We start from the raw sequence: 13,414 nt of genomic DNA on the forward strand, positions 1-13,414 counted from the left end.
TGCTAGGGAGGGGTTGGAATGGGAAGATTTAGGCTATATGTATGTTTCCACAATTGAAAAGAAAAAAAGACAGTCTAAATAGATGACAATTAAATGCCAAGGATGATCCTGGATGGGATCTGAGGATGGAGGAGAGGAGGCTCAAAGGGACACAGATGGGACTTAAGCAAATAAAAAAAAAAAAAAAAGGAAATATAGAACGTAAGCTTTGTATCAAGGTTGAATTTATCAAACTTCTTAGCTGCGTTTAATGGGATTGCATAAAAGAATGTTCTTGTTCATGGGAAATGTTTATGTGAATTATATTGTTTTTTCAAGGATGTGTGCAGCTAGCTCTCATATGTTCAGAAGACAGAGCAATAGATGATGGATGATAGGGAGGGAGGGAGGGAAAGAAAGAAAGAAATGGTGGTGTGACAGGATGTTAAAGGTGGTGGATCGGGGTATCAGGGGAGGGGGGTCGGGGTATGCTGGAGTTCTATGTATGGGATTCGTACTGTTTTTGCAACTGTTCCTGTAAGTTTATCTCAAAATAAAATTTCTTATTAAAAAAAAAAAAGACAACAAAAAACTTAAAAAAAAAAAAAAAAAAAAATCTAAGGAGTTATCCTTGATTCCTTCCCTTCCTTCATTCCTCACATCCTACTGACAGTTGGCAATTCCTGTTTGTTCTTTTCCAAAATATATCTAAAATCTGTCCTTTTCTTTGCACGTTGGTGGCCACCACCCTCATCTAAGTCTCCATTCTTCTCACCTTGGCCATTGCAATGCCGCCGAACTCAACTGCTGCTCCCACTATTGTCCCCTCCATCCATTCTCAACAGAGAAGCCAGGGTAACCTTTTAAAAAGTTGAGCAGATAAGATCATCCTATGTTTAAAACCTCCGATGGTCTGTCTTCTATTTCTCTTCGGATAAAATCTGAACAGTGCATCATAGACAAAGCCTTATGATATATATGCCCAATTCTCCAACCTCATACTTTCATTCCACCTTGGGTTTATTTTGTTTCTGGAATACACTAAGCTTTGTCCTGCCTCAAACCTTTATACTTGCTCTTCTCTCACTCCCAGGAATTCTTCTCTTCTTGCTCTTTTTTATGTTTGGCTCCTTTTCAGCTTTTGAATTCCATCTATAGCATCACTTCCTCAAAGCAACTTTCCATCTGCCCTAACTCACCCAACCCACACTTCCCCACCAGTTATTCTGTGACTTGTCACCCTGTTTATTTCCTGCTTAGAACAGTCTGATGGTCTTTAATTTGTTTATTGTCTGTCTTCTCCCACCAGAATATGTACTCTTCAAGGATAGAGTCTTAGTTTTTTGTTCATATCTGTATCCCTAGAACCTCACATATACTGGGAACCCCATAAATATTTATTAAATAAATAACTCTTATCTGGTCTCCTAATATTAGATATTTAGATGGTTTTCAGCTTTTCTGTATTATTACTAATGCTACAGTGAATATCCATATAGATTAATCCTTGTGCATATTTCCTTAGGATAAATTCCTTAAGTCAAATTTTTAATTAAATGGTAAGTGTTTAATTTTTATTTTTAAAGCTTTTATGAAATGCTTTTGACTACTATCATTTTCTTTGCCCTCCTGTTTGAAGGTAGAAATTTAATTACTTCAATGTAACTTTTTCAAGTGAAATAATTAAAAATACTGAAAGAAAATAGGAACAGAGAATATGTTTTAAAATACTAATTTCTGCTAATGGTGTAAGAGATATTCTCTAGATGTCTTAGTAGAGAAAACTAGATTATTACATTCACAGTACTTCATTCTTTCTCATGGTGGTTTGTTTCAGTTATTTTATACATTCTTGAATAAATTCTCTCAGTCAAATAGAATGATAGGTTTCATTTTTATAGTAACAAGGGCAAAAAAATTGTGCTCCAGTTGCACTAACCTTTACTCTGATTTCTTTTCAGGTTGACCCTGTGTTATGTTGGAATAGGACTGGCTGCCTTGGTCTTTGGCTACATGCAGATTTCTTTTTGGGTTATCACTGCAGCACGGCAGACTAAGAGAATTCAAAAACAGTTTTTTCATTCAGTTTTGGCACAGGACATCAGCTGGTTTGATGGCTGCAACGTTGGTGAACTTAACACTTGCATGACTGAGTAAGGCAATGGCTGTGTAGTACATCAACTTTGTTTTCCTGTATGACTTGTAAATGTCTTACCATTTTTTATTTGGTTCTTTCAGTGACATCAGTAAAATCACTGATGGTATTGGAGACAAGATTTCCCTGCTGTTTCAAAACACGTCTACTTTTTCTGTTGGCCTAGTGATTGGTTTGGTAAAGGGCTGGAAACTCACCGTGGTGACTCTGTCCACTTGTCCTCTTATAATGGCTTCAGCAGCTCTGTGTTCTAGGGTAGGCAGGATGATTGTTGACTGGAAGCAGTGCATGAACTGGGTGTCTTACTGAGTTTGTTAAGAAAGGCATTTCTGTTCAATTTCCATATACCAAAATACAAAGGGAGATGATACACCATAAATATTTTTACTTTTGTTCACCATTAATCACCTTTCTATCTTCCAGTTGGCTAAATGCAGTTTGTTTCTAACATCTTACTAATATTAGGAAACATTCCTCTTCATTCAGCAACCTGATGCAGTTTCAAATGACAGCATGGATAAAGCATTATATTGAACTTTCAGGTGTTGCTTCTGGGAGAGCGTCACATATTCCAAATTTCTGGATAAATGTGTTGCAATTTGTTTTACTAAGTAGAACAGAATGAAAAAATCCTAAAACAGTAAATACTTGAAACATTGTTTTATATCCACCATTTCAAGTTTGTAATTTTGTGAGTTTTTGAATTCCATTTTAATTGTCTACTAATGTCTATTTTTATGTACTATGTCAATCTCTGTTTCAGTTTTTTTTTAACAAATTATGTGTTTGCATATACTAAATAGCATTTTTAGCATTGTTATACTGTGAGTATACTATAAGTAGTAATCTTATTTACATCTTAGTTTTGAGGCCAGTGATCTTTGTAAAGTCCAAAGGCAGTCAGTATATCTCTAATATTCCTCTCCAATCAAGGCTTTCCTAATCTATACACACACACGCACACACCATCTTCTAAAAGTCTTTAAAAATACACAGAAAAAAACAGAGAAGCTCTTGTAGTAGAAGGAAAAATATTTTTATTTTGTCACCTGAAAAAGAAGTTAAGAATGAGTATCTACAATAGTATTAACTTGCTTCCCATTGCCACTGGAAAATCCTTTTGTCTTGGTGTAAATAATGGGAGACTGACTAAGCCATCAGCATGACCAAAGGCCATGTGAGATGTTGAGCTGGTATTGGAGGCACAGTATACTCTTGAGGAATGGCGTTTTTAATTTTGCAAAAATTAAATTTCTTTTTGGGAATCAAATCCAGAATGCTTTGTCAAAATAATTCAGAGTTTATTTGCTGGCAATAAAAAATTCAACCAAATAAGAATTTTTAGCAATAAAAATAAATCTATGGTTGACTAATTACTTATCGATAGTATTGGATATTTAGACAACAAATTTTTATTTACAGTGACATCTAAAGTTGATCTTGTAACCCTTGTCAAAAATCTTCATCCCCAGGTTATTTGAAAGGGAACCCTTCAGTAGGATGATTATCCATAGGTAATAGTTACTAAGATCAGAGCCTTAACTGCTCAGTGAAGAGAGGTGGACTAGGAGTTTAAAAAGAATGTGAAAAGGTAATAGAAATTCTGCTATTGTAATAGCTGATTGTGAAGAAGAAGCAAGGAAAACTCAAAAGTTATCCGAATCTCTAGAGATGCTACAGTGGATGGTTTCTAGTTGCCTTATTTTCAATTTGGCAAGCATTTATTAAATACCTATTATGCAAATGGCTTTGTGCTAGGTGCTATTTCCTCTCCAGTGATATATTATAGGAATAATTATCTTTATTGAGTGAATTCAGAAAATAATGAGTATTACTCAGCATATGCTACCTTTGGACTTCAACAGCTTTTTGAGCATGCCTTACATGAAATCAGCTCCAATTATGTGGAACGTATTTTGAAAATGGATAGACTTGTTATATGAAGTAGACAGTGATTATAGACACATAGCTATGAAGGCAATGCTCCTGCTGTTCCATGTTATTAAACTGTTGTACTAATTACTAAACTTTGAAGGATTAGTAAGTGGGATACATGGTACACACACACACACAAAGCACATTCTGATTTCAGATCTTGAGAGATCATGTAAACCTGCCTACAACCACCAAGACTGATATTCTCCTCTCTTTCTGAGAAATATCACCTCTTAGTGTTGGAAGACACAGCATTTACAAGCTAGGCTGCATTTTGCAGGAGTAGCTTCAGGGTTCCCACTCTACACACATGCAGGATCATGTTTCCCTCCCTGCTACAGCCCTGATCCTGTGGAAGTCATTTTACATAGTAACAAATCAAATCAAATCAGATTTTTTAATTTCAAGAGTGCACCTAAAAAGAACTGTGTCCTTAATGTCCTTCTCCAAATGAAGTCTTTCCCACTTGTACCAATATAGATACCCATCTTCTGAAAAAGTTTTTAAAACTACAGAGAGAAAAACAGAAGCTCTGCTAGTCGACGGCAAAATAGGTAGGGATTTAAAGTCTGGGTTAGGTTAAACTAAGCTCTTTCACTGCTGTGAGTCTTTAAATAAGTCCATTAATATGTCTGGATATTGTTTTCCTCATTTGCAAACCGACAAAGTTGGGCTATGATATCTAAGTACCTTTCCAATAATAAAATTCTGTTATTCTAAATTCTACCAGAATTAAATGCCCTGTGCATTGTTACTACCTGAGGGTCATTCTTTGGTTAACTGTGGTTGTGGGTTATTACAGGTGGTCATCTCATTGACCAGTAAGGAATTAAGTGCCTATTCCAAAGCTGGGGCTGTAGCAGAAGTATTGTCATCGATCCGAACAGTTGTAGCTTTTGGGGCCCAAGAGAAAGAAATTCAAAGGTCTGTCCTTTTAACTGTGACAATATATGTTTAGTTTTATTTCTCCCAAGGGTTATTACAGTGCATTCTGTCTTTTTAAGGTATACACAGAATCTAAAAGATGCAAAGGATGTTGGCATAAAAAAGGCTATAGCTTCGAAATTGTCTCTGGGTGCTGTGTACTTCTTTATGCATGGAACCTATGGACTTGCTTTTTGGTATGGAACCTCCATGATTCTTAGTGGAGAACCTGGTTATACTATCGGGACTGTTCTCGCTGTAAGTCTTGTTTGAGAACAAAGGTAACTGGCCTAGATAATTACCTGGAGTTAGTAAAAATTCTTTGAATGCAGATGTATATTCAAAGATGAACATATTTTAGTAAACAAAAATGTGTGTCCTTCAAATGTTTGTATAAGCCTTTAAATTATAGTTATAAATTGACAAAATTTATTCATGCAACATTACTTAGTGCCTTCTTTGTACTAAGCATTGTGCTATTAGAAGAATCATAACTGAATTTTCTACTGAGAGAAAGAGTGTTCTTAATCTAGAGGTAAAAAAGACCAGTCTCCAGTGAGACATTTTCCTTTCATTCTTGCTGCGATCAAATGGCCCTCTACATTCACCTTCCTTAAACACCTTCCCTCAGGATGTGTTCTATAGAATGGACTCTCCCACCCTTCTTCTGTCCTTTCAGCATATACTAATATTAAAAAGGAAAACTACATAAAGAAAGCTAATATCACAATTTATTTTGAGTCTTTGTAACTCCTAGGGGTTGATTAAATTATAATTTATTCGGTCATCCTCTCAAGTTCAAACAAAAAGCAGATGAATTCTAGATAATAAACATAGTCTTGCTGAGCTGAAGGATCTGCTCTATATATGGTATTTCAGTTTCTTGTTTGGTCTTCACTTTCTATATGAATTTCTCTCCTTTCAACTAGCTTCATCTTTTGAATTTGAGACTTTCATAGTCAAGACTTTAAGCTGTTCACATATTTCATATAAAATGAAACTTGAGCGTATTAATTCTGGGAACATCCTTGCTCCTCAATTGATGTACGACTGTGAGCAAATGATTTTCCAAGCCTTAGCTTCCTCATCTGTAAGATGATGATAGTAGCATCTGTCTTGCAGGGTTATTTCCTTATTTGACTGTTTGCAGAGATGTCTCTGTCCACAAAGGACAGGTGCCCAGTAATACAAGATTTCATAAAACTTTGGACCAAAGTAATGCATTATCTCTAAACACTCTTCTCTTTGAAGCTTAGGGGGTTGGCCAGCAAGGAGGAGAGCTCAACTCACCTCTTCCCCCATCAGGGTTGCATTGGCCAGCCCTCCTCAGGCACTGAATTTTCCTGCTCACACTTCCCAGCAGGTGATAACAATAAGATTATGGGACAATCAAAAGTAGTTTCACATTAGGGAAAAGCCAAAGATACTTGGATTAACATGTGTTTTCTTTATATGTGGCAGTATCTACCATTTTTTCCCGCCTAATTTCTGTAATAACTCTCCATGAGCCTTAGCCAAGTTTATATACCTTTCGGTTGTTTCTCTTCTATAACCATGGAATGGTAAATATGATTTTTTGTTCCTATAGGTTTTCTTTAGTGTAATCCATAGTAGCTATTGCATTGGAGCAGTAGCCCCTTACTTTGAGATCTTCACTACGGCCCGAGGAGCTGCCTTTAACATTTTCCAGGTTATTGATAAGGTAAGACCTCTAATTGCTTTGAGGGATATCTACCATTACAGAGAGAAAGGAACCAAAGAACAGGCACACTCATTTCACTAAAACGTTAGGATGGGCAAAATGTGTGTCCCAATTTGCTATGGAAAGAGGGACTGCTTTTAACTCTTCTCGAGGGGATTGTGTTTTATTGTAACCTTCATGTCTAACTCTATGCACTTCTAAAGCTTAAAAGAAAAACATTGCAAAAGAAAACCATTTTTAAATTCTTTTAAGAACATGGAGAGTATCAGCTTAGTCCTTTGCAGATTTATAACATTCTTTCTCTTTTTCCAAGAAACCCACTATAGATAACTTTTCAACAACTGGATATAAACCTGAATACATGAAAGGAACTGTGGAATTTAAAAATGTTTCTTTCAGTTATCCATCAAGACCATCCATCAAGGTAGGATAAATTAGATTTAAGAATTACATCGTTTTCTGATATTATCTTCTACTGGTCAAGATTCTCCTCTTAAGAGACTATTTAGGATAATTTTAATCAAAATTTTGGCTACTTTGCTTAGAAACTAGGGTAGATAGATACATGATAGATGACAGATGATACATAGAGAGAGAGAGAGAGAGATCAGTAAGGGACAAATAACTCTGGAAGTCCAGCTATATTATGCAGCCTCTTTTCTATATTCAACTGAGTAAAGCGTTTTCATCTCCATGGAATTCCTCCACTCTAGATTTAGGAACACAGCAAAATGTCTTAGATTCATGGTGCCAACTATTGGTGGTCCCTGGACATTATCCCACTCAAAATAGGTACTTCATTTTAACCTCCTAGTTTCTATCCCAGGGGAATCATGCACCTGCTGTGCCTTTCTCTTCCCCTATCCTAGGGCTTCTCCTACACCAGTAATTGTGCTTCAGGTACTTTCTCACTTTTATGCTCTCTGGCTTGAATTTACCCTCCTCCCTCTGTCATTCAGCCTTTAACAAGTTCCTGTGCAAGTGTCTGTCTCAAGTAGTTACTGCTTTAGATTGCAAAGGGTAATTATTACTAAAGCCCATGTTTCTTTCATTGAAAAAGGAGACCATGATTTTTTTAAATGAAATATACAGAATTACTGGTGTCATCAACCTCTAATGCCTTTTAAAGTGTCCATGTGTCCCCTGCAGGATTTGCATCCAAAAACATGTATCTACCTACTCCTGCTTTCTTCTTTTTTTGTAACTAAGATTTTTTTAAGTCTTTTCAAAACTCTCTTAATTTCTTGATTTTTTTACCATTTAATTACCATTATTGTAATAGCTTTATCTTCTACCATTTTTGTTAACATAGAGTATTTCAAACTACATTTTGTATCTACCTTTGGGTTGCTTCCTGTAAACTTAAGCACAAAATATGTCATTATATTGTGTTGTGCTTTCTGGGTTTTAAGCAACTATTTTTAAAATAAAATTTTGGAATATAACCTTTGTTTCATTTTTTTGTTGTGGAATATAACATATATACATAGAAGTGACCATTTTTAAAGTGCAATTTCACAAGTAGTTGGAGAGCAAACTTCAAAGAATGTTATGGGTTACAGTTCCACAGTTTCAGTTATTTCCTTATTGTGAAACGTAACATATATACAGAAAGGTGATAACTTTCAATGTATAATTCAATGAGTAGCTATAGAGCAAATTTCAAAAATGTTATGGGTTACAGTGGAACATAACCTTTTTGTTGAGCTGAAGAATAAATAAAAAAATAAATCCTTCAACTTTAAATAAAGCACACAGTTCTGCCAAGGAATGAACAGAGACCAACTCCAAAGTCAAATGCAAGTGGGAGAGAAGGTACTTCTACTAGTAGTCCCCAGTTTCTATGGTGGGATGAAAATGAGATAATCCAATCCAGGAGGAGATTCCCAAGTTTGGGTTGAATACCTAGAGTTGCAAGGAAAGATAACCGAAAGTTTCTCAATGGGATTGCTATGGCATTGGGTTGGGAGAGGATAATATTAATTAATCTCATATTGAAGGTTCCTGGACCCTAAATACTGTTAGCAACCCGCCAGTCATTGAAAAAACTTTTTAAAATTCTCCCCCATTTTCACATACTCCCATGAGTTCACATGCCCCCATGCCAACACTAGAGAGGGAGGGTTTCTAACTGTGGAACCTCATCCAACAGAGGCACTGAGGAGTCTTGCCAGTTGTTTTAACTTTGGAATATACTTTGCAATAATATTACATATAGTCTGAGGAGGATCTTCCTTAAATAGAAGATATCTGGCAATATTTTGTTTATCTATTTGAAATTAAAAGATAAAACTTTCACTAGCTGTTAGTCAAAAACCATATAATAGAGATCTCAGATGTTGGCATAGAGAGGAGTGGAAGCTAGTTTGTCCCCCTGAAACAGCTAATAAACAACCAGGAACAACTAGTAAATAATACAGAATAACTGCGGGTGGACAAACATGACCATCCACTCATCAGACACCAACCTGAATTGGGAGGAGTGCCTAAGATTGCAGCACAAAATCTGTAAGTAAAAACTTCAGATCCAAGCCAGGAGCCCCTTCCCCTCACAGCCCAAGCTGCAAAGCCTCTTGGAGCTAGAGAGCAGCTCTCTCTGAGCAAGCGAATACAGCTCAGCTGAGCTCCACCTGGGGTTTTAATTAACAAGCGTGGACTGCTCGATACAAATCTCCAACAAGCAGACAAAGGCTTTGGGGGAAGACTGACCTTGGAGAGCCAGAGGGTGGCCACAGACTGGCCCTTAAGGGGACTTTCTGTCCCTGTTTTAGCTCAGTGAAGAAAGCCCCAGCCATTTTCAGTTCCCAGTGTTCTGACCCAGACAAGGGTGGAGATAGCACAGGCAGAGAGAGACCATTGAAATGCTAATGACCTCTCTCTAGGGGGTCTATCTTCCCTAAGAGGAAAGGGGTGGGGCCCAGCTCTACTCCCTCCTTCCATTCATAACCAGACCCCAGAGCCTAGGGGGAAACAGCCACAGGCCACACCTCCTTACACCAGTCTGGAGTTACAGGCTGACAGGCACCACCTGCTGGGTGGAAAAGCACAGTGACCTGAGGCCTCACAGGGTGTTCCAATCTTCTAAGACACACTCTCAAGGAAACCAGATAGTGAATAGTTCTTCCTTCTGGGACTGGAGCCCATTCTGGTCTGGGAAAACCTGATTGGGGTAACCAAGGAAACCATGCCTAGACAACAGAAAACTACCACCTACACTAAGAAAAACAAAGTTATGGCTCAGTCAGAGGAACAAACTTATACTTCAACTGAGATACAGGAATTGAAACAACTAATACTAAGTCAATTCAAAAAGTTTAGGGAAGATATGGCAAAAGAGATGAACCATGTAATGAAAATACTGGGCGGGCATAAGGTAGAAATTGGAAGTCCAAAAAACCAACTAGCAGAATCTATGGAAATGAAAGGCACAACACAAGAGATGAAAGCCACAATGGAAACATACAAGAACAGATCTCAAGAGGGAGAAGAAACACTCAGGAACTGGTGAACAAAGCACCTGAAAGCCTACACACAAAGGAACAGATAGAGAAGAATGGAAAAATATGAGCAACGTCTCCAGGAACTTAAGGACAAAATGAAAAGCAAGAATGTATGTGTCATTGGTGTCCCAGAAGAAGAAGAGAAGGGAAAAGGGGCAGAAGCAATAAGAGAGGAAATAATCAATGAAAATTTCCCATCTCTTATGAAAGACATAAAATTACAGATCCAAGAAGTGTAGCATACCCCAAACAGAATAAATCTGAATAGGCCTGTGCCAAGGCACTTAATAATCAGATTATCAAACGTTAAAGAGAGAATCCTGAAAGCAGCAAGAGAAAAGCGATCCGTCACATACAAAGGAAGCTTGATAAGACTATGTGCAGATTTCTCAGTAGAAACCATGGAGGCAAGAAGGAAGTAGGGTGATATATTTAAGGTACTGAAAGAGAAAAATCACCAACCAAGAATCCTATAGCTGGCAAAACTGTCCTTCAAATATGAGGGAGAGCTTAAAATATTCTCAGACAAACAGACAATGACAGAGTTTGTAAACAAGATACCTGCTCTATAGGAAACACTAAAGGAAGCACTGCAGACAGAAAGGAAAAGACAGGAATGAGAGGTTTGGAAAACAATTTTGGGAGATAGTAGCACAGCAATGTAAGTACACTGAAGAAAGATGACTGTGAGTATGGTTGAAAGAGGAAGGTTGGGACCATGTGGGACACCAGAACAAAAGACAAAGGATAAAGACTGGGAGTGTGTAACTCAGGAAAACCTAGGGTGCTCAACGATTGTAATAAAAGGTACAAGTATGTTTTTACGTGAGGTAGAACAAATGAATGTCAACATTGCAAGGTGTTAAAAATAAGGTGGGATTGGGGGGAAAATACAGTCAATGCAAACTAGAGACTATAATTTACAGAAACATTGTATTTTGCTTCCTTTAATATAACAAAGGCAATGTACCAAAGCTAAATGCATATGGGGGGGCATGGAATAGGGTAAGGATGTGGGACTCCTGGCATTGGTGATGTTGTCTGACTTGTTATTCTATTCTACTTTAGGGTAATGCTATCTTTCCTTTTGCTGCTTTCTTGCTGTCATGTTTTTGTTGTTGTTGCTTTTTCTCTCTCTCTCTTTCTCTTTTCTTTTTCTTTTGTCTCTCTGCCTTCTTTGACTCTTCCTCCTTCTTTGTGGAAGAAATGGAGCTGTCCTTATATAGATAGTGGCGATGGTGCTGAATACATAAATACGTGACTATACAGGGAACCATCGATTGTTTACTTAGGATGGAATGTATGGTGTGTGAACAAAACCATCTTAAAAGAAAGGGGTTGATGAAGAAACCTTGAGGGCACTATATTGTGTGAAATAAGACAGACACATAAAGGCAAATTCTACAGGATCTCACTGATATGAATTAATTATAATATGTAAACTCATAGACATGAAATATACATTACCAGGATATAGAATTAGGCTAAAGAATGGGGAGTGGTTGCTTATTATGAGCAGGGTGTTCAACTAGGGTGAACCTAAACGTTTGGAAATGGACAGGGGTGATGGTAGCATGTTGTGAAAATAACTAACAGTGCTGAATGGTGTGTGAGATGGTGGAAAGCGTAAGCTCAGAGTCACATATGTCACCAGAAGGAAGGTTGGAGGTTAAAAGATGGGAATGTATAAAACAGTGAATCTTGTGGTGGACAATGTCTGTGATTAACTATACAAATATTAGAAATCTCTCTCACGAACTAGAACAAATGTATGACACTATAACTAGAAGTTAATGATAGGCATATAGGAAAATATATATATACCTATTCCAAACTGTATACTACAGTTAGTAGTATTTTAACATTCTTTCATCAACAGTAACAAATGTACCATGCCAAAACTGTGAATCTATAATGGAGGGGGGGAGGTGGTTAGGGGTATGGGAGGATTTGAGTTTTCTTCTGTCTTTATTTCTTTTCTGGAGTAATGAAAATGTTCTAAAAATTGAAAAAAACATTAATTGTGGTGATGGATGCACAGCTGTATGGTGGTATCATGGGCAACTGATTGTACACTTTGGATCTTTGGATAGTTGTATGGTATGTGAACAATCTCAATAAAAATATATGTAAAAAAAATCATATAATAGTATTTTAGTTGAAACTGTGGACTGCTTGCTGTGGCTAGTTAATTTTATATGAGTCCTCGTAGTTTAGATCTCCTCCTTAAATGGAGAGATGATAAAAGATGATTTTACCATTATTTTCCAAAATTACTCTGACATAACAAGATCTAAATTTATATTTAAGGGCCACAGAAGAATTCATTTTCTGTTCATTATAATTATACATTAAATTTCTGGAAATATGTAAATCACATTCTTACTTATCTCCATTTTTTTGAAACTTGTGTTTTTCCACAAATACATCAATAGATTCTGAATGGTCTGAATCTCAAAATTAACTCAGGAGAGACAGTAGCCTTGGTTGGCAGCAGTGGCAGTGGAAAGAGTACAACAGTACAGCTTCTGCAGAGGTTATACGATCCTGACGATGGATTTGTAAGTACAGCCAGCAAAAACCACGTGAAGTCCACATGACAGGATTTGGAAATACCACCTATTACAGAGAGCTTCCGGCTATGTCCACTTTTAGTTTTTAACAGTGGAGCTGGGAGAAAAACCATGTCATTTTTCTTCCTGTGCATTCACTCATTCATTCAACAAATATTTATGGAGTGCCTATGATGTGCCAGGCACTTTTCTCAGTAGTAGGGATATAACGGTGAACAAAAAAGAAAAATCTCTGCCCTCCTGGAGTTTACATTCTAATAAATAGATAAAGACAATAAATAAAACAGGGAAATTATTTAGTATGTTAGAAGGTAATAAATGCTGTGGAGAAAAATAGCAGTAATTTGTAGGACCCAGAACTTCCCAAGAATTTCAAAGTTTCTCAGAACACCCCAGAAGAATGATGTCTTCAAAATTACACTTCCTCTTTTTTTTTCCATAGTCATAATATTGCACTCAACTTTCTTGTTCCTTATAAATGGCATAGAGAATGTAACTGTGATATTCACAGAAGTGCAATTCTTAATGCTTCTGTACAAACTTTCAATTTCTATTTTAAAAGGAAATCTACCCTCCTAGAGTCTGGGTTAACTTAAATTTGACTTCTTAGTCTTAATTTGGAATATCCTAGACCCATATGTCTATG

General features: G+C 36.8%; 1 protein-coding gene across 1 annotated transcript in view; it reads left to right on the top strand.

The window, feature by feature from the left end:
* Positions 1–13,414, top strand: part of ABCB5 (ATP binding cassette subfamily B member 5) — a 150,284-nt gene that overhangs the window by 51,098 nt on the left and 85,772 nt on the right. Inside the window, 7 exon segments of the mRNA XM_037837794.1 lie at positions 1,941–2,132; positions 2,218–2,389; positions 4,872–4,993; positions 5,074–5,251; positions 6,582–6,695; positions 7,009–7,119; positions 12,631–12,756. Of these exon segments, the coding sequence (XP_037693722.1) occupies positions 1,941–2,132; positions 2,218–2,389; positions 4,872–4,993; positions 5,074–5,251; positions 6,582–6,695; positions 7,009–7,119; positions 12,631–12,756 (1,015 nt within the window).

The sequence above is a fragment of the Choloepus didactylus genome, chromosome 5 (assembly GCF_015220235.1).
Source record: "Choloepus didactylus isolate mChoDid1 chromosome 5, mChoDid1.pri, whole genome shotgun sequence".
NCBI lineage: Eukaryota > Metazoa > Chordata > Mammalia > Pilosa > Megalonychidae > Choloepus > Choloepus didactylus.